This window comes from Sinohyriopsis cumingii, unplaced genomic scaffold (genome assembly GCF_028554795.1).
Source record: "Sinohyriopsis cumingii isolate HCF-2022 unplaced genomic scaffold, ASM2855479v2 utg001182l, whole genome shotgun sequence".
NCBI classification, from domain to species: Eukaryota; Metazoa; Mollusca; class Bivalvia; order Unionida; family Unionidae; genus Sinohyriopsis; species Sinohyriopsis cumingii.
The window spans coordinates 307,519-334,427 of record NW_028315970.1 but is presented as its reverse complement, the minus strand read 5'-3'; the positions used below and the strand labels follow the sequence as shown (position 1 = coordinate 334,427).

Genomic DNA, 26,909 nt, shown 5'->3' with positions numbered 1-26,909 from the left:
CCTTAATTCCAGAAATTTAAGTTATAATGACCACATACAAGACGTTCAGGGTTATATTTTCGTGTAGGCCTCAATATTTTTGGAAACACACCTGCTGAAGTGATAAAGATTTCCTTGGGATTCAGCGGCACTAATTGTTCTGGAGCTTTCGCGTGAAAAAAAATGCATCTGGATCAGCTGCGTTGGAGTTTTTGCTGAGTTATGTGAAATGGATATCCCTTTTTACATTGTGTTATTTCTCCTCCCCTCTTTTACTTTGCATGATTTTCTGTTTAATTTAGATTTGATTCTATGCAGGTTAAAATCACTAGCAAAGACAAAATTCTCTCTAAATAGCAGCAGATTCGGCAATTATATGTGATAGCCAGTGTGAAAATGTGATGCAAAGGTGACCTTCGTACTGTCCTTAAATATATTATCCATACATATCGTTTTATCAACAGATGGGATGAATCTGGATATAGCATTTCATTGTTTAAATTTTTCAAGTGATGTGGTTCAATTTACAAAGATTGATTCATACATTGTATGTTACCTTATGCGTTGCCTCCCTTACAGTCTACTTAAGATTTCTCTGTTCTAGTTTAGATTTGACCTTCTTCATGAAATCAGTGAGAGAGTTTTGTTCAGTTTATGTATGCTCTGCATCGTTCCTATTTTGTTAAGTACTTAGCATGTCATTTTGCAGTTATTTTACAGGAGAATAAGCATGGTATTTTTAACATCTTTTATTCCTTACAATTTGAGATTTCTTGAAGAGTACTATTTTTGATGTCAGATATCACAGACATCACCAGGCTCTAATATTACATGCTAGATTAGCTATGAAAAATGATCACATTGACTTGTTATAAGGCATTGGATGTTCAAGCGTGGAAAGTAAAGTGAAAGTATGAAGGTGTCTCATAGCGGTTGCTCTATATTTTGGCTCTCGATCATCGACAATTGTTACACATCAGGGTAAACAGACGATTGTGCATTTTACAGATTTCGAGGTTGCGTTTTATTCAGAATTGCCCAAAGGTTTGAAACTGAGAAGCGTTTCCCCAATCCAACTGACATATACATTCCTAAGGTCCCACTGGATAGTGTCGTATTTTAACACCTCCTTATTTTTGAAGGTAGAATGCATGAACCTAATTATCACATGCCTAGCATTTATAAATTCAAACATAAGCTAAATGTGTAATGTGGTTTCGAATTACCTTGCCTTACGCTTGGAAATGGGTTGGCTTGTTGGTGACTGCCTGTCACATTTAGACGAGCATTGAGGTTATAAGTGTAACTTTGGCTGCAAACGAGCAGCCGACGTGGCTTACGTATTTACGTGTGTCTGCTACATAGGTAAATATCTAAAAATCTAGATGGTTGAGGGGTGATGAAAAGTATGCTGATTTGTTATAGTACTAGTGAAATTTATTCATGCTTAAGGAACATCCTGATTCTTTCAACTGCCTTGTCAAAAGAAAATATTCAATCTAGCTCTTTGCCGTCAAAAGTGAATGCGAAATTTAGGCATTGGTGGCAGTGTTGATTCAGTATAAAAGACACCAGTTGCATCAGGAATTAACCTGATTACCGCAGTCAAATTCTCGCATGTATGCTTCTACAAAAATCATTAGTTTATTTCTATTTGTATCTTCAGTGTAAAATTATTCTCATTTTTGTTTTATAAGTCATTGTCGGATGAAAATTCATCGCATACATTGTCCGGTGAAACCTGAATAAAGAACTATTTCGATTTTCCAACAAAGTAAAACTATGTTTGCTCTCTGCTCGTTTCCTATGGTCAAAACGTCAACACGAGGTTTTCCTTCGCTTTAGACAGGTTCAGAAAGGAAAATGGATGTATATCTACCTGAGAGTTATATCACTTGAAGTTCTGAGGTAATTATGCTATTTCTTAATTTAATATAAGTTTAGTGTTTCAGTTACAATTGTTGATCAAAGTCACATTACAGCTGAGCATAGACCAAGCCTACATGTAAGTATCGTATGTACCAGTTAGCAAGTGTGCAGTCATTATTTATATTAATTTGTTGTTGAACAATTCTAACAAAATATATTTATTGCTCATTACATATATGAGGGTGGAGATGTTTTGGCTATATTTGTTAAATATCTGTGCATGTTTTGAAAATGTTCGATATTGTTTCTTCTATGACTCTCTTGCGAATGTTTTTTATTTGAATCGTAAGGTATTGCAAGGTGAATGGCACAATGATTTTGTAGACTCATTATGTTTTAAACAAAACAAAACGACAGGTATGTGGCCTTTGATGATTTGTAAAGTCTGAGGATAGAAAAAGACGTTAGTTCAGGCGTTAGGGAAAATATAATTGAATGGGGAGGGGATGAAAAAAACTGAGTGGCTCGCAAAGTCCAGTGTGAAGAAAGGCACACAGTATTACTACATTCACTTAATGTTTTAATAAATGAATGCTTGCAAGTAATTTCCCAGACTGTTTATTTCATATGTGCCTATTTCTTACGAAGTCCAACAGAGTGTATTTTTTACATGAGAGGCACAACATGTCATTGATTAGTAATAGTGATGGTAAAAATTAATGCTGAAATTTAACTTTCAGTGGAATCAGGATTATTGAACGCGTATTAAAACGAATTTGACATAAGTCTTTTTTGAAATTCAATTGAATTGAATAGATTGAATGTAATTGAACTGAATTGAGTCAATGAAATAATTGTTTTATACTTACTGATATCTCTTTGTCTTCTGACGCATTTAAGCCTTGATTAATTTTCATCTTAACTTTGCGATAGTGGTGGGTCTGTCGGTTGATAAGCTGAAAACCGGTGATATTTACACCTCCGTGACTAAAGGAACCCCAAAGACCTTCGAGATCCAGCATTGCCTGTTAAAAAGGCTAATATATGAAGAGATGACGGTATAGAACATATGAAAATATTTTTCTCTAATGAAGTAACGAATCTGTGTTATTCTCTGTACCAAATCCTATCCGATCTTTGCTTCTTTTCAGCCTATATAATTCAACAGATCCTATCTCATTTTAATATTTTTGCCAGCCAGTGTTCATATTCATCTTTTAGGTACTTACAAATATATATATTTTGCTGGTTCTAAATATTGATACCTATATCGTCACATACATTGTCCATTTTTAAATAAGCTGTTCACGTGGTCTCAAATATAGGTCATGTTCTTAAAAGCTATTCTGTTATAATATCTGATTTGTTTTGAATATTGACCGACCCACATCTTCCCTATTAAATGTATATGCCGATGCCTTTACTGTAGTGCAATATTTTCCGATTAATGCGCATTGTGTTTATGCATATCTTTTTTCTACATAATCAAGGTCAATATGTTTGATAATTTTTATCAACGGTATTTTAGATGTTCCTATAATTAAATTTTCAGAAGCCTTTGTCGGAAGTATTGTCCTCGGATAACCTCGCATCATTATTACGTAGAAAAACTGAACATAATAGTTGATAACACAATAAATGAACTAATTGATGTACACTTCTTTGTGTGATTAAACAATATATGTCAACATCGTTCTCAAAAATGGTTGAGTTATTTATTTTTGTATTTATTTTTATCACTGTTTATAATTATGAGCAAAATTATTTATATTTGACAGAATTCACTAAGATATGAAACTAGAAAATCCTTTACACACTGTGCATGAAAATGCATAGCTTCTCTACAGGTAGCTCATGCAGTGCGGTCAGGTTTAAAGCTGTTCAGTGTTAAAATCAGTGTGTGTGTGTTTGTGTGTGCGCGCGCGTGTGTGTATGTATGTCAGTATAACTCTTACATACGACTGTTCAGTTCAACGTTTGTGTACGATACATGTTATATTCGTACATACCAGAGTTCCCAAGACGTAGTGGTAACCATCCCGATTCATTCCAACATCAATAATCTGTAGAAGAAACATTATTAACAAAACATTGTGATGCATTAAAACTTACCTATTATGACAGGATAATTTTAAGGAAATTGATTTTAAAAACCAACAGTTGCAGAGACTATCTTCTTTAGCTTTACAAAAAGCTAATCCTTACGTAATACAGTCAATGCTAATTGTTTATAATTATTCTTACACAGAAACTGATGTTAAGTCGTGGCGAAATGTTTAAAAACATAATAATGGTGAATTCCACTTTTGTAGGGCAGTTCCTTTTATGGATTTATTCAGAGGTAACTTTACGCAGCTTACACATTAGGAAATACAACTGTTATCATCCGTGTTCACAAGAAAATGTGAGATATCCAAAATTTCTAAACAATTTGTCCTTTTAGACGTAGAGTCATGTACAATTTGGTAACCTCGACGCTTTATTTTGTGCCTATTGTTTGGGTTGTCTGTCCTCATACTGTAATAGCTTTTGACAAAGTATTTGTGAGAGTAGAAAGCTCTAAGGAAGGCTATGTTACAACTAAATAACTAAATTACGCAATTCGTTGTCACCACTTTTCTATTTAACGTATTTAGTCATTACAAACACATACACACCTATCCAACAAGATTTGTATGATATTCCCATAATACAAAAGTGGAAATTTGAAAAGAACTTAAGATATTGTAAACTAAATCCCAAACAGTTTCTGAAAATATTATATATTTAGCTCACATGAATAGAGTTCCAAATGAATTCCAGTCGTGTTCTTAGTAAATTCCAATCTTGAACATGCTGATATGCCAGTAGCTTCGACTGTGCTAATTTGCTAATGTGTCAACAGATTTAGTGCATCAAAATTTATTCCAGAATTTCATTAAACAGTTTCACAAGAATTACACTATATTGATTTAGTCCAGGAAATATTGAGCATTTTATATTTCCAGTGGACAATTTAAATAAATAAATCCACCTAAATCAAATAATGTACAACAAGATAGATTTCGATCAGGGTGAAAAGGTAGGAATGAATATTATTTTAACGTAAACAACATTGCTATAAAACTGTACAACATAATAACAAAACAAGGTTGGTAGCCGGAATTCTTTTTAATGCATTATGTCATATGTGACGTTAGGGTTCTTAAAGTGAATAGCTTATGCCCTAAACTCAGATACAATTAAACATGTTTACCTCCTTTATTAATAATCTGAATATTTATATAATAATAAAGAAATATTAGCTATGTAATATATAATTCATCAGGCGTTGAAATGTTGCCGAATTCCTCATATGATGTTTAATCTTCCGTCCTCCTTAATTGAACTACATACTGCGATTTAAAGTGACATGAGCATTGACATAAAAAGTAGGTTGGTGGTTGCATGTTTTGTTTGTTGATTGTATCAGCCTTTATGGGTTTATACATTTTGTTACAGCTTCAAACCTGGCTCAAAAATGCGTTGTAAGCTTCAGTTGATGACAAGTCTACTATAATCGTCTTCGTTGGAAAATTGTTGTTCCGGTCGAATTTGCGGAGTACTTCACGGCTGTTGCTGACATCCGGTATCCTTATTGCATCAGCGAGGAATTGCGATTGGTTGAATGCTTCGTATATCCTCTGAAGCCTCCACAACGCTGTAAAATGTACAGATGTCTTTACTGAATACCCTAAATACAGAAAACCGTACGCTATATTATCAAAGACTGAACAAATAATTAATGAACTTCATCGCTGATCTTGGTATTTGTCAACAGCGTATCTCTGATGAAACCAAACAATGCATGCATCTTAGAGATATCGATACGTAAATTGCCGGTTATGATTTAGTAAGTACATATTATGCGAAACTTCCATATAATTATTAGCAAACGTAAGTGGACAATCGGCTGAATCCATTTGCAAATGAATTGTCCAAAATGGCATTATTTGTTAGTGTAAAAGCGATACAGTTTAGTTAAATTATTAAAACATTTTGTTTTATAACATTTTAGTAGCATAAACTAGCATAATAGAGTATAAGGTGAGTTGTAAATTTGATATATGGTATTATGTATATTTTATTTGAATTGTGTCTTGAACGTTATCCTTTACTGAGGGCAGGAATCTGGGCCTACCTAATAAACTAGTGCTTTGAAAAAAGATATTCTTGAATTTGAGTTTAACACTTAGGATTAGCCTTACAAGGTACTTGAAGAGTACTTGTTTACAGTTTGGTGTAATGTTCAATTGATATAAATGAGTTTTCATTTTCTCCACAAATTGCTATTGCCAATTAGGACAAGCGGGGAAGTTTATAATAAAATGAGGTAAACAAAATTATTAATTCATGTCAGTCAAAGTCACTGATAGATGTGTCTAAACACATTTTGAGAGTAATTATTGTTTTTGTGAAATTATTGTTTTAACAGAGATATTAGTCGTTGTTATTTATAACTTTGAATAAGACACACAAGACTCCAGAATTCAATACTTCTCCCTATTTGTTAATAATTATCGACAGGTCACACAGGCACGTTAAACACTTGACTTCACCAGGTGGTGCTGCTCGAAGTGCAAAATATATCAAGCAGTTTGATCGTTTGAAAGGATTCTGGCAAATTCTAGTCACGGTAATATCAGAAGCAATAAGGGCATTTGCGACTCCATATTACATGTATAGATATAAAACGATGCCATTCTCTGCGAAAAATTATCGTCAACATAATAACCAGGGCACCATCTGACCTGGGTAATTGTGACGCTTTGGTCGATGACGTAATTATCAACAATGACGTATGGATAGAACAAATGGAAACGATTCGAACATTATTGAAAGACTCAGTGATGCAAATCTGAAAATAGCAAAACGTGAATTATTTTGTGCATGCGTTAAATGTAAACACAAATTATGGGATACAGTCACGTTAAAATTATATAGAAGCTAAACTCAAGAATATCTTTGAATAAATTTGCCTCACAGTGAAAGCAACTGACGCGATTTTTTATACGACTGTATAATATAGGAAACTGTTGAAATGTCAACACTATTACCAAATCGGTTACAAGTTTGATGGGTAAGAAATCAAAATTTCTGTGAATGAGAAATGTCAGTAATCGTTTGGTAACTTATTGGCCATGCCTAATGAGCAATGATACTTTAGTCTCACAAATTCTGTCATTTTTTTAACAAAAATAGAGAATTATTTTGATGTAATGTTCGTGTAATATTGATTCATTTAAACAAATATGGTGTGAAACATTCAGTGTGATATTTTTCTACAAACATTTAAACAAGCACCAACGAAATTATACTACAAAAGAAAAGGAATGCTTAGCTTTTATACTGGCATTGCAAGATCTTGAGTTAGATATTAATTCATCTCCCACTCTGATTAGTGTGTCCAGTTTACATTCCCCATTCCCATGATTAGGTTCATTAACAAAGTCAAAAATAAATTTTGGAGGTTTCTGAAATAGAGGTTGACGTTGCCTGAATGCGATATTGACATTATAAATAATAAGGGAAATGATAATGCAAATGAATACCACCTGTGGTATGTTGTTTTATTTTTGTGTACATGTGTAATCTTTACAAGATAATTTCCTATGTAATTTTATTAATTTTGTATCATATGTACGTTTGATTGCAATTAAACAGAAATCTGTATCAAATGTTGGCTTATGTAATTTTAATCTGAATGTGTGCTTCACCTTTGTATGTAATTAATAAAATGATCCTCTGCCTACCTGATTAAAGTCTTTTTAAATGATCTGGATGTGAATATATTTACCGTTTGATGCATGTTTCCATTAAGATGATTGAGTGTATTCATAAACAGTTATTGCAGCATAGTTCAAGACTAATGTATTTAAGAATGGAACAGACTAAATTACTAGTTCATATCTGTCTCGAATCACGTTCATTGATTGCAATTAAACAGATATTATACCAGAATCATCATTAAGTTAAATTATTCATTATTGATTCAAATGTTAATTGCTTAGTTCATTTATCATATCACTGAGACTAGATAGTTATATTTCATTACCAAACTTGTTCCCCTGATGAAGTTCATCCTGCAACAAAACCGCTCTCGAAATTCATTTGTTTTTGGCGCTTGACTGTATGACTCCTATTTTTACACAAATGCCTCCATTGTTTGCAATCCAGAAGTAAAATATAGTTATGGGCTCTGGTCTGGAAGTATTTTGTGTCGTTGTGGTTGTTTTTATTTTTACATTTCGGGTTTAACGCTACTATTCAGCGTTGTTGCAGTTATATTTAATGGAAGAAGAGCAAAGGACATCCACGGTAAGAACCACCGACCCATCTGAATCTGTTGGAAAACTTTTTCGCATATCTGCAAAGGGGTATGACCGAGACTGGAACCGACGCGGACAGAGATGAAATGGCAGTGATCGTTACTTGGACAAAGACTCTCGTCAGATTATGAATGCTTGTTGAAGCGGTTAGGCGCTTGTACCGCTTTTATTGATCCAGACAATTTAAAACGATAACAACGACTTTGCCACACACACTCTTTCAAAATGAAGTAAATATAATCGTGCTACAACGTGTGAAAAGGCGAATGTATCGGAAAACGGTAGTTATAGCAAGGACTTTTCCACACACATACAAAAATGCATACAAAGACGCACGTGCAAAACACGTTTTTCCACATGCACACACATTTTTACAACATTAAATGATGGTAGAAGGTACGTTATGCTAGTATGGATACTAGTGTTGAGAGAGAGAGAGAGAGAGAGAGAGAGAATTACAATATCTCAAATTCCCAAAAAATTTCATCGTTTCGTGCTATCAAACTCTTCGTTATATAAAAAATACGAACAAAAAAGCCCCAAAGAAACCAATATACCTATAACAAAAAAAAAAAAAACACTTTACGCGTACATTAGAAAAAAGTTTGGATTATTACATGTTCGAACCGCTAGGAATAGTTTACAACAAGTGATATAATACAAGTTGTGCAAAATATTAGACGAGCGTTTTTTTTGTCAATTATATATCAAAATATTATGTTTTGACCTAATTCAATGTTTAGAACAAAAATGACGGAAACAAGTGGTGACGAGAGGTTTAAGCCATCTACCGGATTTATTAAAGATCTTATATCCCAGTATATATACAAATGTTACTTGTGTTACCTGTATCAGTAGCTTTTTTATCTATAATTGCTATAATCTTACATAAATAAACATGAATTCAAAATTAATTCTGTTCTGATTATCTGAACTCTCGAATGTTGTAAATTAAGTTATTGGTAACAGGCCAGGCTGAATTTGTAAAGCAGACAAAAAAGAAGTGGGTCATGTTACCTTAGATAATGACATAACGATTGACCAAATTAATTTCATTTTTTCCATTAACAAGACCAATGCGTCTATTGACGTTTTTGCATAAAGCGATGTCCCTCTACGTTATAATGTATATGATCACTAAAACAGAAGATGTACCAATTGTAATTAGAGAGAATGCTCATTATTACATAAATTGACAAACAGCTTTGATTTACAGTGAAATAAAAACAATTGAGACTATTTTTTGCGTAAAATTTTATTATATACTCATTTTTGCTCAGTTAACATGTCTAAAAATGGTATCATGTATTTAGAACTACCTTGATTGCAAACAATCATTGTACGCATATGAAGGAGACGCTTTAGCGTTCGATTTATTATAGTTGTCCTTGAGTAAAGAGTTAACTAAACGAGCTGTTTCGTCCATTTAAAAGTAGAGAGGATAAAGTTAAAAATGTAGACGATTTAACTGAGTCACAAATTAAACTTTCAAACAAGCAATCAAATAAACCATTCTGATTATTTAACAAATTATTTAGGAGAAATGTTCTTAACATTTCGCAAATATAATGGTTCAGACAATACCCATCGCTCTGTATGGTCTATACCAATAGAATAGTGACATACTAATGCGAACATTGATCAGATCAGACACGTACCATTTTAAATGAAGGGAAAGTATTAAATTTGATAAACAAAATGGAACTGAAGATTTTTGGTAAAATTCTAAGACCATCAGAGTCAATAAGCCAAGACACGACGAAGCCTTATTTCTGCTGGCCAAAAGGAGGGATACAAACAGCTGCGTAACAATTTTCCCTTTTGATATTCTGATACACTGTTAAGCTAGCGATAGAAGCCAGGTAATGTGCATTGGTGGGGTGACTGTGTCCGTCTAACAAAGACCGTGCACGTGACAGGATAGAAACGTTTTTCTTCAACTGGAAATAAGAATCGCAATAAATATATCTTTAATCTTGAATCGCCTCAAAATATGTTTACTTAGCTCTGTAAATCCAAAGTACATACAAGTGCCACAGTTTTCAAAACTTGATACACACCACGAAATGTTATAGGGTAATTTCGGCTACATTTCCAACATATATCACATTTTCCTTACTATACACAGCATGAAATGAATGTTATATTGCATGTAGTCCTTTTAAAAATTTAAATTAAAAGAAGTCTTATGTTTTCACATCATGATTCCAAATAACCAACGACAGAGCAGAAACGCATATCTATCAACACCGACCCCTCCATTGTTCAAATCACATGTGCATTGTACGGAATCGACCCAATACATTCAGTCCAACACAAGAAGAAAAACAGAATTGAGTTAGATCGAAAAAAAAAAAGTTGTTTGATTTCGCATTAATTCAAACCATAACGTTAAATTTAAATTTTAATTGACCAGAATGAGATTTGTTAAAAACTAATATCGAACACGCGCAGAAATGCAATGGTCGCTTGGTCATGTTATGTGCGCATACATATTGTTGCTGTGTATTGACGAATCTATGGTTGTGTATTTGTGTTTTGGAATACAAAATAGATTCAATTACCTTGCTTCTTGTAGTGTATTCTTATAGTATTAACTCTTAGGTAGGAAAACCAAATGAGTGTGTATTTAAAAGGTTACGGCATTTGTGTGGGAAAATGTGAACTCATTGTGTCGGCCTAATACTGCACGCACAAGATCGTACAGTATTAATCATTAAAACACCTTCGTATTATCCCATACAAATGCAGTAAAATATAATTCTTCCTGTTTTTTCACCTGAATGTCCTATTGAGAAAAAAACCTGGCATGACTTCATTCGTTTCCTTACCTAGTTATCATGTCCATAATCAGCCATGTGTCAGGTACAATACAAATTATTTATTGCATTATTTTAAGTTCTATCATTGTAAAGGTCATTTTGCAGAATGTGATAGGGCGGTTAAACATATCATTCAGGATACAATTATGGCAATTTTCCGAAGCATAACAAACAAATTTAAACATATTCAGTTTATCTACGTTTATACATTCAATGGGGTCGATATTTATCATAACAACTACCAGTACAATAGTTTTAACATTGAAACCGATGAAGCAGGTTCTTAAAATATCCACATAAATGAAGAGTTTGCTCGTTTGATTATTGTGAAAATGGACTTTGTATTACTGGCCCTAACAACATTTTTTATTTTAAACTCTCTAATATATTTTGAACACGTTAATCGTCAATCATTAATTCACATTGTCATTTTGCTATCTAGCAGTCAACGATATTTGGATGTTTTCCTTGATATAAACCGAAGAATATACAGAATGCTATTTTTGCATAGCCCTACTGTCAAGTATTGGATTTTTACACATATGATATTTGAATATTTATTAATAATCAGAATGCACAGAGTACACGTTACCCACACAAATATTTTATTTTCTTACCGTCCTCGGAATCAAACAGGTAAAATACTCTTTTCCACTGGAAGTACTTGATGAAGTCAATGACGGGTTCCACAAAAGAGGGATATAGACAAACTTCATAGTTATATGTGTCTTGTTGAGTTCCTCTTGTCAAAAAAGGGGTGATAAACGGCATGTTTAGTGCTTGACTGTATGATTGGATAATATTGTAGGATAAGCTTCGAGTCAATCCGAACAATGCGAAGGGCATTTTCGCCACCAGAGAGCATACTGAAAAACAAGTCAGCATGTATTAACTTATCTTTTCAAGCTTCAAAGGAAATCTAACTCTTCTACCTTATGATATAAATCATTAAAGATTTTGCAACGAAATTGAAATGCAATTGAGTAACACGTAGTCCACGATCAGTTTCATACCATCTCGGGTTTGCTTTCAACTCAAACAATTTTCATATTGTTGTACCTCAGTTTGATCGCTTGCCGTTCCTGACAATATAATGTGGATGTTAAATCCACTAAATATAATCAACGCTTGCTATTTGGTGTCCTTTAAGTACCATTTGTGCATGTCAAGACAGGTCTTTTACCGTTTATTTTGTATCGTTTCACATCTTGCTAAATATGTTACAATACGTTCCAAATTGTTATCTCTCCATTATACTTGGACACATATGAATACTGAAAATCAAATATATTAGACACTTATTCCATTATAATGGTGTGCATAACCTATCTGCACTCAAGAAAACCATTGCATGTGCCCCTAGAGAGAGAGAGAGAGAGAGAGAGAGAGAGAGAGGTAGGGAATAGGCATTATATTGCAATCAATAAAGAACTCACTGGCTTTCCTCAGACGAAAGCTGTCCGATATATTCGTCTTTTCAAATAGCAGTTCTAGTCGGACGGACTGGCTGTTGTTTACGTAAAACATGCTGACGGCCTCCTCCATAGCGTTTCTTACTTCATTTGACATCGGTTCATTGTCTAGTATGACACCTGCATTAATGAAACCGTGGATATATATAAATTAGTAATAATAATAATAATAATAATGAGGACTTTGTATAGCGCCTAATCTTTATAAGCTTTAAGTGCTTTGCAACATTAGACAACACCTATAACATAACAATATATATAGTGATATTATTACAAGAACCAAACACCATTAAATTAGAAAACGAAAAACATGCTGAAAATATTTAAGGTAGGAAACATTATCAGGTCTTCAAGTTTGTTCTTGCTATCGAAATAAGTGCGTGTTAAGAGCACTCTTGAATGAGATCACTGTGTCTTTGTGTCTACGTTCAGTGGGCAATTCAGTCCACGTTGCTCGGTCCTGGTATGCACAATAACGTTGTCCATATGACTTCGTTTTTGTAGTGGAAACAGTGAGAATACGAGTGTCAGAAGAGGAGCGTAAGTAGTATCTTTCTGGTGTACACATGGGTGAGGTCAGACAGGTATGTTGGACTGGAGTCCGTCAGTCAAACGTGTGCTTTCTTCTGGATCGAATGGATAGCCAGTGTATGGTACAGAGCTCTAAGTATGATCGGAGCAGCTGTGGTTTGAACTTTTTGAATTGTCTGAAATAGATATTAAGATGAACCAGACATAACTGAGCTACAGTAGTCCAGTCTTGAAAGTACTAATGAACACAAGTGTTTTATAGTGGCATCAACTGAACGATATTTGCGACTGGAGCTGATGCGTCTCAGCTCAAGATATGCAGCCTTGTAAATGTTCATGACATGTTGGTATAATGTGAGAGAGTACTGTCCAGAGTGATACATAGGTTTCGTAATGGCTGTGTGAATTTAATGTTGCTGTTGCTGATAGCTATTGTTTGAGGTAAAGGACGTGACTGAGAAAGTGTTTGCGTTGTGATCAGAATGCCCTTAGTTTTATCATCATTCATCTGCAGCTTGTTATATGTCACCCATGATTTCACATCAGAAATGCACCTTACTATACCTTGAATGGTAGCATCAACTTCAGTTGGGTGGCTAGATTTGTATATTTGGGTGTCGTCAGCATACACTTAGTGAGACACTGGATGATTATTTACGACACTTTAGATAGACTGAGTGTTTATAATGAAGAGAACAGGTCCAAGAACAGACCCCCGTGCAACACCACAAAATAGATTAACTGATATGTAGTGTATTTCATTTGCAGACACAATTTGTGTCATGTTGACAAAGTAGGCTTGAACCAAAGTAAGGCTGTACCATGAATGTCAAATAGATGCTGCAGACGGTGAAGTCATATATCATGGTCTATTGTGTCAAATGCTCTGCATATAAAGAATACAAATCATATGGCGAATAACAATACACCCTAGTCAATCTGGCCACTGAGGCGATAAAATATGCAAACACTGTCAACATATGATATAGACCAGGCCATTTTCTAGCACAATGACTATAGCAAAACTAAACACACATGATTCAATCAAAGCGTGCAAAACAGAGAATGCCATCCATCTCATCATATGTAAGATTTGTAGCCTTCAGTCTGTCAGAGAAACTGCAAAGCTACACAAAAGGATCAACCTTCATATATATGTTTGGATGACAAAGAAGCTTTACAGACGCTCCGTCGCAAAACACGTATCTTTCCCTGGAAACACTGTCAGTGATAATAACACGTATTGCTGTTGCTCACAACAACAACTGGAGTTCCCAAACCAGTAAAAAATGGAATCTTACTGAATACGCCGCCGTAGAAGATTAAAAACAAGAAGACTAGAAGAAAAAAAAACAACCATTAACAAATTAAAGTATCTTTTGCAGCCGACACATTTTCTTTTAATAATTCTCTAAATTTGCTTAATAGCATATGACTACTATAACGATGAAATAACCGCTTTATAATTGGCGCTTAATAAATTAAGATAAAATAACAGATGTCCTTATGACTCATCGATTATCGGTCAATACAGATATTTTCCAGTATCAACAACAAGCTGAAATTAAGTAGTTGAGACATAATAAAGTTAACGGCTTAATTCCTTTAGAAACAGCCATGTAAAGTTTCGCAAACATAACCGTTTTTCAGATTTATTTGTCCGTCTTGTCCATGATTTGTTTTTGCCTTTGAAACAAACAACTCATTAAAGAGCGAAAAGCGCTCAGGTATATATATATATATATATATATATATATATATATATATATATATATATATATATATATATATATATATATATATATATATATATATATATATATATATATTACGTTATTTTAAATATAAATAAATCTTCAGGGATATGATCGAATTGATCAAAAAACGATTAGACAATAACAATTATGCTGATGAAAATTTTAGTTGAGAAACTATCTGCGCACGAACAAATTTAGTGCACTTACAAATATGTGTATTAAAATAGACTAAATAAAATTCATATGCCAGGAAACACGTTCATTTCACAATGAACATTTCGGTGCATTTAAATAAATGAGTACGCTACAGCATTTTCATACCGTGAGGATGTTAAATTATTGTGGTTATTGAAGCGGATGTAAAATATATTTGATCTATACATTAGTGCCTAGTGAAAACATCACCTTTGACCATAACAGTTATGTGAAATTCAAACTATTTAATTTCCTTTGGGAAGACGCCATTGATGCATTGAACAACAAAATATATTGGGATAAATGTCCATTTCACAATATTAGGTTTCATTGTTTTGCGAATTTTATTATACCAACACATTGACTCTGTTATATGTAATCAAAGGGAAAAGAGATATTATATTGATTGTTGAGTACATTTGAAACAAATTAATTTACAATATTCTCACATTGGATTGTCTGAAATTGATTTAGCTTTGCAACTTTGACACTATTTTAGTAGGCACGTATGCATGGAAACAAATGATTGGCGTTGCGATTGTTTTGACCTATAAGTTTGATCTGTAGGACAGTAACCATGGAAATTGCAAGCTTCGTCAGACAAGATTTTGAATATTGATATAAATAATTTCTGTGAATGAAATAGACAAAGTTCTTTCTGTATTTAGCAAAGCTCTTGTAGGCATGAATTGTGAGGGGCAATCCGAATTGTATCATGTATCGTTATAGTTTTCATTACTTATGTTTTAATCCAAAGTCTTGCATTTATGTAACTGTATCGTTTCCTCTATTTTTAACATAGAGTGTAATATCCCAAATAAAGCACATTTTTCTACGTGCATACGTTAATGGTAGACAAAACTGAATGTACTATAGTTTTCTTCTCTCCTAGGATATGTAGTAAAATATCTCAGTACAACCGTTAGTATCAAATATTTGTCCAAACAATATTTTTTTCTGAATCTTAATATAATATATTAGTCATCTTACCGGAATGCTTAAGACATCTGTTGGTTTAGACTTATGTGAACCAAGATTTAATACATATAATCAAATCGTGTAAATCAGACCACCTCGGTATGTTAGATGAGGTATTGTTTTTCTAACTTGAGGGACGGACTACTAATTTTAAAATCACTTTACACCATTACTACTGATCACCTAACAGCCAAACGTATGATAAATAACGGCTTTCATAATTTATTAGTTCCAAGATAAAATGAATAAAACCTTTTAACATACGTACATTTATTAAATGTAAATAAAGCTTACAGAATATCACTGGATAAGGCAAATAATGAAATATGTTTAACATAGATCCATAGTTCTGATAGTTACAAGGTTAACTTTATCTTTCTTTTCTCAGGTGATTAAACAAAACTTGTCCAATCTTCTAACCGGTACAGATAACTAGTTTTCAATTAACAACATCACGTTGGCTTTCTTTTGTTCTTCCATAATTTGAATTTACTAAATCCCTCATGACAAAGGTGCCCACAAGTTATCCTTCTCCTGTATAAGATAGAATTAGATAGACACAGTTAAATTATATATAGTTATTTTACAGTCTTTGTAATAACCATAAGTATGTCGATAACTACATAGAAAAAGTTATCAACTGGGAAATCATGCATTATAGTTGCCACCATTTGTAAACGTAGTAATCGTGGTCTAAATAGGAATCGTGTTAACAGTTATCATGACCTAAATATCATCATTGTTTACATAGGTATAGTGCTCAAAATACCATCATTATTCACAACAGTATGGTGCTGCTCAAAATACCACCATTGTTAATACAGTTACCTTGATCCAAATTTCAATATTGATACAAAGCTACATCAATTATATTAACACATGTTTTTAGTTAATTATTTTTGTGAGTTTCTATTCGTTTTATGGGTTTAAATGTCGTGGGTTAGCAAAATTGAGGGCAAATTAATTGAAATATACAATCGTGGTTTGGGGAGGAATTCACCGAAGGATCTTGGTGGTTGTCGTCTTGACATGAATTCTAAAGAAATTAGCACCCAGTGACACGTACAGATCGACATATTTTCAACTGAAAGCAAGTTACCGTGATGTGTGTTTGCCTTTGAACTAGCAAAATGTCACTAAGACTTGCTTTTCCACCTAAAGAAATAAATATAGAAATCATATATATGTCATACATGATTTATATGCGGAATGTGCCTTTTAAGTTAATCACTGTCATTGAAGAAGAATAAAAAATATAAATAAAGCGGAATGTCTCAATAATGTTAATATTTGCAGTTTGTCATTCGATACATTTGGCACACACACCAAAATAAGTTAGAAAAAGTAGCGCTAATAGCCCCTTACCAAATACCCCCACTTTTCAACTTCACTATCCTCCACAACACACATCCGTTCACCAGCGTGACCAAAGATTGGTATCCACAATCCGTCACAGATGTTACGTTTCCAGTACATGAGAGCTCCAAACAAGCATAGAAACACAGCTTTTCACATTAAACTGTACAGCAATTTAAAGCTAATGGTTTCAGCAAAAATAAAAATATAGTATTACTTACGCAATGATCGATGTGTTCTTTACAAATTTAGACCTTATAAAATATAACATCGTCAGCTGCTTTTGATACATTATGCGCTGAATAAGCATGTACAGCTCATAAAGTCGAATGGTCTCGCATTTATTTAAAGGCTGGTTCAAATCAGATTTGGGTGTTATGGCCAAACAGATAATATCCAAATAAGAAAGGATTGATCAAAATGTATGCATGAAATTGTTAATGGTGATGAAATATTGATTACCGTTTCTGAACCCAACCCAAGTGAATATAGTTAAGTTAACTCTGTGAAAGGCAACCGAGATCAAAAACAACAAAACAAATACTGTCGAACTGTCCAGGGAGCTTTTATTATTCAATGCCAAAAGGGTTTTGTCATTCATGTACATGTTTGTGACCATGCTACTTATCACCAGACATTATTCTCTGCCTCCAAAGTATTGCCAAAAGTTGTGGAACAGAATCGTATTAGCCACACACATACAAGTACACAAGTTATACATCTGCTGTTGGACAAAGAACCGCTGTGTAAATATACCGTCCTGAAATCCAATATGCCTTTGAAAGTGCAATCTAAAATATGAACAGCAGACCAAAAAGAGACTTCAAATTGATATTTAATAAAAGGATGACACGTCTAGTTATTCAATTTGTGGCATTTACCGCGAATGTAAAAAGATGGATATTTATTTGTTTATTTATTTATATCAATCCAAACGACAATTCTGTATTGAACAAAAGGAAAACGTAATAATTTCCTGTTATCCTTAAACCACGCGGATTTCGGCAGTAGATGAGTTTCACAGCAGTAATTATTAAAGCTATTTTTTATGCCTACAGTCACGTATTAATCACGAAATTTTTCGCACAATTATAATTTAATACAATTATTACATGATCATATACCGATATCGATTAATTTGAAGAAAAGTCGTGATGTGAAGATAACATTTGTTCTTGCAGCAAATCATACGCAATAATGTTTAACTGCCACGGCTGGATTGTGATCTGCATGGAAACAGAAGTTAGTTTCTTGTTCGAAAGGTAGACGTTTTCATATTTTCAGTGATGTTTGTATCGGAACGTATGTTAACTTGTTGCATTTTACAGATAGACTATAAAACGATAACACGACATACTAATACAATTTCAAAAAGAACTATCAAAATCTTAATACTAAATTATTTGGGAGATAACTCAATGTTACAACTGCCGTACTTTAAATTCACAAAAATAATAATTTAAAATTATATTCGCAACAAAAACTATTCAGCAAATGTATGTTGCGAACTCAGCAGTGTTTCCGACAGGTACTATAAATGCAGATAGAGTGTAGTTAGAAACATCGAACAGTAAAGCGGTTTTGTTTACACGCAGTACGGTTTTAAAGTATATGTAAAGGTGAGATTTGCCTATTTCTTGCATGCCATTGCGATGTTGCATGAAGTAGTGTGATTTACACATGAAATTCAATCATGAAAGTGTAGAGATAAACAACATTATTGTTAGATAGCAGGATGGTCAAAACATAATTGAGTTAAGAATGATTAAGATTGCATATCCGTTTTGGATAAATACGTCAATTTGTATGCAGCTAAATTCATAATTCAGCTCTAAATGTATGGGTATTTTACAATTATTCTTATAATGCGTAAATAATAATTCCTATATCTTTAATTAACTGAAAATAAAAGTAACATATACAGACGGATGTTCACGTTGTTATGTTGGTCACTCCAATGTCCAGTCCTAATCAAATCAAGGACAGATGTTTTGAAGACTTGGAGTGACGCAGAAGCAGCGAAGGTCTACAAAGGCATTATCCCTGACGGTTTCTTTGCTAGAGTTGGCATAGATCAGCATATATTACCTAATGTCACAAACACAAATGGCGTTAATACTTGAAGTAATTACCTAATTATATTAAAGAAATGCAATCAACATAACCTTTCTAATTACAAGAATTCTTCCGCTTGTCGAAATGCAAAATGACGTCTTTTAATGCTCCCTATGCTAGCAGCAGAGGGGGCGAATCGGACATTTTGTCCAATCGTTATTTTGCTTAATTATTACTTTCTGCAACTCAACGATCTAGTGTCGTCAGCGCCTGGTAAAAAAAAAACGACGACGTCGTTGGGGGATCGTCCAATCGTCATTTGGTTTAATTAACACCTTCTGCGCGTCGATCCCCAGCGTCGTCAGCGTCCGGTAAGCACATCGACGACCGCGTCGATGTCATTGCCCCCTCTGCTGCTATGATCTTACAAACAGAGTGATCACTAACTCCTCCTCTTGCAGATCAATTAGGTTATTTGACTGATCGGTAAGTCTAAAATTAATTCTCGTTAAAAACCGATCATGGCATCGCATATAGACCGGATTAATCGGACTCTCAATGATCAAAAATCCCGGAGGGGCTGTTGGTGAAAACGAATAAAGGATATACCCCTGTTGAGCTTGATTTGATTGCTTGGTATCCACCTGGTAACTCCCTTCGATAACATCACACACTAGATTAATCGCTATCACCGATGCAATATTTACGTTGTATGGAGCAATATGCCTACCACCATCTCCGTTATCGTGTCTGAGGATAGTTGATGGGGGGGGGGGGGGTGTCCGCGGGTGGATTCTCAGGCCATCCTAGTATGGTTCTTATTGAACTGTTATAAATATCAACCATATACCCCGGTGTGCTTATTTCAATCGTCGACGATAACGTCGGTTCATGAACCGTAATAGCGATTTTTGATTCCTTTCCTGTGATCGATTTTATCCTGCGTTGAAATTCTTTATTGATTTGCTCTATTTGGTATGACCCAGTTGGTATTGTAACCTCCTCCCAGTTTGGGGTCCCATCGGGTTTATTTGTCCGTGCAAAAACCAGCGAGTTATTAGGTTGTTGTCCGTTAAATGCGTCCGCTCGGATATTAGGCCAACTGTGATATACTCGCAATTTTGCCAGCGCTATTTCCTTTACTGGAACCGGTGATGGGAAGTTCACACTGAATTCGGGTTTCGTTGATGTTATCGATATCATACTTGTTTGTACCGGAGTGGTGTTCTCCGCGATCCGCTGAAGTAATTGAGACCCTTCGGGGTTCAGCGACATTATTATTATTCGTTGTTTTTAGTGTCTAATTTTAACAACCAGGTGGTTTCGGCTTCCAGTTGAAAATCCTCGATTTTTGACATCGCGGAGCTATACAACTTGACCATCGTGGAGAATTCAACATCGGATACGAACAAATTATCAATCGATAACGAGATCAACCCGGATAATTTCGAGTATGCGTCGGATACTATTTGATGTTTTACTGTATACTCGTTGAGTTTTTTCTGAAAACACGATGATATCTTCCTAGTGATTGCGTTGGCAACTCCAGCAACTGTTGTCATCGCGGAGATAGCGATTGGAACAGCGATCGGGGTTATCGTGGTCACCGTGGATAAAATAACACCGGCGCCAGCTACTATACCCGATACCGAGTACACGACCGCGTCGATGGCGGTTATTTTTCTGCGGTATTTTTTTATTTTTGCACGGTATTGTTCGGAAAGCGTTTTCAAGTTCGCGGAAAATTCTTTTGCGGTATCGAATCGATATTGATGTGACGTCGGTGATACCTCTGATTCAATTTCCTTGGTGGTCATTTTTATTTTAAAAGCGCTAGTGTTTTTAATTACTTAGATTCGCTGCAAATTCCACATACCATGTAATGTTTGCCCGGGCTAGATTTCTATCAACGGCATAAATTGTAAACTGTTCAGTTGCGTTCCTGTCTATAATTGTTGATATTGTATTGTTAAACCCGGATGAACTCGACGATAATATATTAAACTGCATCATTGAAACCAGTGTCAATCGATAAATACCCTTAACAGTTGCGGTAATATTTACTGTATTCTGTGTAGGAGTCCAATCGAATGATCCATGCCGAATTGTGTATACTGTGTTGATGATGTTCTCATGAGGGATTTTTATTTTTTCGAATTGCTCTGCTACTCTCGGTAGTCCGTCTTTAATCGCTTCAACATCAGTTTTAATCGTTCCTATTTCCTGTATATGCGTGTCCACATCTTTTTTGTTCGCTGCAACCCTAGTAATGAGTGTATTTATTTCCTGTATATGCGTGTCTATACTTTTTTTGTTCGCTATAACATTAATTTTGAGTACTTCTATTTCCCCTTCATGCACGTCTATACTTTTTTTGCTCGCTATAGCATTAGTGTTAATTGTTTCTATTCTCTGTCTATGCGCGTCTACATTATTTATGATCGTTACAACATTAGTTTTGATTGTTCCTATTTCCTGTGTATGCGTGTCCATATTATTTATGATCGTTGTAACATCAGTTTTGATTGTTTCTATTTTCCGTCCATGCGAGTCTACATTATTTATGATCGTTGCAACATTAGCGCCGATTATTTCTATTTCCCGTTCATGCGCGTCTACACTCCTTTTGTTCGTTGCAACATCAGTTTTGATTGTTTCTATTTCCTGTCCATACGCAGTGATATCATTTATAGTTATTGTGATTTCATCCGGTTTGGCATTTTTTTTACCAAGGAATTTATCAAAGTTGTCATCGATCCTGTTAACATTTTTTCGTAACGAGGTAAATTGGCCCGACAGCGTCGTAAACTCCAAAATAGTATTTTTTATTGTTGCAAGATTCGGTTCGGTTACCGTCGGGGTTCCAAAAAAACTAGCGGTAGTGAGTTGTATATCGGTGACAGATTTTTTCACCTCGGTGGCAGATTTTTTCACATGCGCGTCAAGTTCGATCACGGATTCATTCAACCTTATAGTACCGTCTCGGATTAATTCTATTATTCTCTCTATCTCCACTATATGTTTACCTGGTCTGAGTCGTCCGTCGCCGGTATACAACGCGATAGTGTCCTCGGCGGCATCACGCTGTCGTATTAAAACGTCATTCAGTGACACATTACCGGATTTCAATTTACCCTGGCGGTCTTGAAATACAACTATTTCGCCCGGGTCAACACTTGTTAGATTCAACATATCAGCGATTTCATCCTCAATTAGTTTTTTTATGTCGGCGGCGGCCGTTTCCGTGGATTCTTTCAGCGCCGAAACCGGTCGTCCCCAAATATCAATCATTATTATCTAATGTAATTGTCTCTAAATTTCCCACTAGTGTATTCGTTTACAACCACATGAGGTGGTTTTCGCGATGATGAAATCGCCGCAAGTACGTTTAATACTTCACGGCCACATATCGGTGGGTCACTTAACTGCTGTGTTGGCAGCGTGGAATAAAAAACCCGGGCCGAACACGCCCGGGCTGAACACGCCCGGATATACCGCATGAACTCTTTCGGCGGGGCTAACCCGTATGAATCAAAATAGACGATCGCACGCGGATCAATCGCGTATGCAACCCAATGAGTTCCCGCTCCGGAGGACCCATCGAGGTTAATTATGCCTGTTTCAGTATTCCTTGGGGCCGCCGGTAATTGATCCCTCATAAAAACACCTCTGAAGTTTTTTATCGCTAGCGCGTTTGCGGCGTCTATTAAATCAAAATTAGACATTGGAGTCAATGACTCCCGAGTCATTAAACGGTTCCCGGTAGTCTTAGACCCTTTCCCGAGTACCATGAATACGGGGTTCCCGGTAGTCTTAGACCCTTTCCGGCCACGGGTCGTTTTTTTTTGTAGCCTTTCCCGGTTGCCTTCTTCAATGCCATCCCCGCCGCGGTACCAACGGCTCCTAACGCCGCCGCCTTAGCCACTGCTGGTGCGGCCGCGGCAATCAATGCCGGAATCGCAGCTAACAGCGGAAATATCCCACCGGTCTTTTCCATGTTTTTAATTGCTGCGGCTGAAAAATCTATTTGAACACCCTTTTTATTCTTCATCGCATCATTGAAATGTTTTATTTGACGCGCCGTCAACGATATCTTATGATTACCACCCGCCATCTGTGACGGCTTCAGCGTTATTGTGGTCCCGCATTGTTTAGCCGACTTTGATCGTAATTTCTTGACTTGACCATCAGTCAACTCTACACTGACGACACTATACGACATTTTATTGTAAACGCGTTTTGTGCTTTCAATTACATGTTTTCCACTGGCGCATCAACGATTCTCATTCGTCCACCAACGCCTTCTAGCAGCATTGATTTATCGCTGAGAATGACAGCAACCGCTCTATAATTAACACCACCCGGGGCTATACGAGCTCTGAAGTGTATATCAACGACGGATTGTCTCGTTAAATCAAGATGTTCCAACGAAAAGTAATAAATCGGATACAGGTTTTTAAAATCAAGTTGTGATATTTGCAAACCAGTGTCGACGTTTTGATCACGACCCATATATGACAGCAATCGATGATACACACGTGCGATATGGTTGTTGTCGTAATTAAACTGTATATCCTCGGATGGTTCCTGTTGTCCGTTTATTCTCAGCGAAACATCCCTGACTCCTAATTGATCAAATATCATATGGCTGCGTTCTTGACTGCCCAATCGTTCCCTATTCTGCAGCGCTATGAATATATGATGCGGGGCTGAAACACCTTGTTTTGATGCTAGGTGCCATGTAAACGTATCGGCGACGTTATCCTCTTTAGCATCAGTTGTTACCGCTAGCCAACTCAACAGCGATTTCCCTCCCTGTTCCATAAATGCTAACAATCGTGCTTCCGTGGTAACTGATGGAGTCAGCACCGGCATCCACAATGCTATTTTAGTTAAAATGACTTTACCGGCAGCGACGCCAGCAGCATGCCATATTGCATTGTTATCATCGCCCCTTCGCGTCAGCGCGATTGTATGCTTAGCCCCATAGACAACTTTTCTGACATTTTTGCAGAATCCAAATATGTGATGGAGTGGAATCGCGCATGAAAACTTTCGGCGTTGTCCTTGCAACATTCCTACTCGTGCTGCAAACCCTAGATTAAAATTATCATTAGTACTTTTTATAATATTGAAATTAGCGCCTGGTCTTGCTCTGCGGTCTGGGTTATTTGCTTCAGCCTGTGGGTCAGTTGCGGTATCTCTTTCCACCAGCACGTTGATGTACTGAAGATGGTCAGCGTTATTAGTGATATCCTTTGCGAACATCATAGATGGGCCCGCCGATCTTGTATAATCATCCGAGTATCTCGCCAACCCAATTATCGTTGTTGCAACATCAACCTCGCGTTCTATTGATTCAATTTCTCGCCCGTCAATAAGATATCTGGCGCTCTCAAATAACGCCATGATACCGTTGTTGACGAAGCCAACTCGAACACGATGGTCATCTGCGTATGGTGCATTATCGGCGGCATTTGTCACGAGTTCTCCCTCGATTTCGATAAACGCTTCACACGGCAAAAAATATTTACTGGTATCTTGGACTTGAAGTTCAATTCGCGATCGTAGGTCAGGTTGCGCTGCATGATAAGAATAATATTGATAATCACGGACAGAATCATCCCTGTGCACTGGGGCGTCCATATCAAACGCGGGATCAGCGGTACGCGCAAACATTTTATTATTTATCATGTTGATGTTTTCAATTGCGATTTTTTCGTCGTAAATTCTTTGAATTTAAACCACTTCCCGCTATCGCGTTCATGAGCGCGTTGGTTGCCGCATCGGCGGATGGCTCAGCCATTGATGGCTTCGTCGCCAACGACTCTAATTTTTCTTCCACGGCGTTATTTATTACTTTACTGACATTTGCAGGCATCACTGTCGTTGATGGCATTACCGGTGGTTTCTGTTTTTTTCTCTTGGATTTCACCAATGACATTAGTTTGTCCCGCGCGGCTGAAAGCGCCTTTCCGGCAACATCTCCAATAGCACTAATTCCCTTATCACGAATAACATCAATAGCCTTCATCCCTAATTGTTTGGCTAACGGCGCTACTTTTGGAGCCATTCTTGTAAATAACCCCGCAATGGTGCTACCGAGACCATCTCCATAGTACGCGCGGTAAACAGACAATCGCGAGTTTACCACGTAGACGAGTACTGGTTTATCATGGTTGTAGTGTATGATCATCCTTATTAAAAACACCAGTTTTCCAATTAATCATCCACGAGTTCGTCTATGAGCGTTCGATATGCATTAATGTCCATAATACCGCCTGCAAATAACCGCTTGCAAATATCAGCGGCTTCATTGATTATTTCCGGAGAGTTATTTCCGGCTCGTTTTCCTCCAATTAGTACCTCTAGCCGTGATATATCACTGAGAACACTACCAGGACAGGTAACGCCGTAGGATTCTTTACCAACAGGGTATCCTTTTCCTTTTTTTGGTGTTATACTCTTAACTTCCTTGTGGAATTCATCGTAATCGGGATCACCACGATGTGGTAATGCTTCTTTATGTTTACTCGCTAAATACACTATTCTTGCCCAGTCCTTTAACGACTTTATATTTTTCTCGTAACCGCTATTGATATGCTTCTTATCTCGTATGCTCTTAGCAAAATTGTTGGCAGCAAAATTAATTAATTCTTCCCTGCTGCTGAAGCCTCTAATTTCATCTATTGTGCTCTTCTTGAGTACAATACGGGGTATATTCCCCTCTTTTTCTTCCGGTATTTCTTCTTCTGGTATTTCCTCTTCTGGTATTTCTTCTTCCGGTTCTTTCGCAGTAGCACCTAGTTCTTCTTCATCGGCCATTGTAACATAGGGTTCTTGTGGTTCGGTTATAGCGAGTGGTGGCGGCCTCCGTGTTGTAGCAGCCGCTATTTTTGCAGGAAGTGTTTCTAAAGACCTTTTTGTTTGTTCGGTCTGAGCCGCTATCTTTTCAAGCGCACCAAGAACGGGTACAGTTGCCGCCGTAACATCTTTGGTCGCTTTAGTTACCGGGGCAAAGAGTTGTTCGCTTCCAACAGTAAAATCGGTTTGTAGTTGCTGCCGCGTTTGAAGTTGTTCTCGGACCCTGTCTCGTAACGGTATAAACTTTTTAAGCGCTGCTAGCCGCTCTCTGGCTAGCCGAGTAGTAAGTGATTCGCCTACCATTATTGCAATTGCGAAGCAATTTCTAATTTCTCGCCGGAGTTTTCGTCTATAATCCTTCTAATGTTTTTGATCTTACTAGAAATCTCCCGGCGTCGTTCATAAACACGTCCGAGTTTTTTTCGTATTATTTCAACGGCAGTAAATAATCCAATGAATGCATTTGCGTCATTGTGGTACAAGTTTTCATTAATCGTATGTTGTAATCGTTTTATAAAAAAGTACTCGCGGGCCAGGGTAAAACGCCCCCGTTTCGACTGTTCGTTAATGATCTCATAATCGGATAATATTTTTTCACTGTCGAGACCATCAGATAATTCAATTCCTTGATTTTTTAATTTTGAAATCTCAGTTAATATATTATTGATGTCTTCGATATTCATT

The 26,909-nt window shown here is 36.0% G+C and overlaps 1 protein-coding gene across 1 annotated transcript in view; it reads right to left on the bottom strand.

Moving 5' to 3' along the window:
• LOC149772735 (glutamate receptor 3-like) overlaps positions 1-26,909 on the bottom strand; it is a 109,952-nt gene that overhangs the window by 46,123 nt on the left and 36,920 nt on the right. Inside the window, exons 2-6 of the mRNA XM_089947405.1 lie at positions 12,454-12,609; positions 11,635-11,883; positions 5,337-5,527; positions 3,858-3,911; positions 2,718-2,873 (exon numbers count right to left, since the gene is read on the bottom strand). Of these exons, the coding sequence (XP_089803531.1) occupies positions 2,718-2,873; positions 3,858-3,911; positions 5,337-5,527; positions 11,635-11,883; positions 12,454-12,609 (806 nt within the window). The remainder of the gene's footprint in view (positions 1-2,717; positions 2,874-3,857; positions 3,912-5,336; positions 5,528-11,634; positions 11,884-12,453; positions 12,610-26,909) is intronic.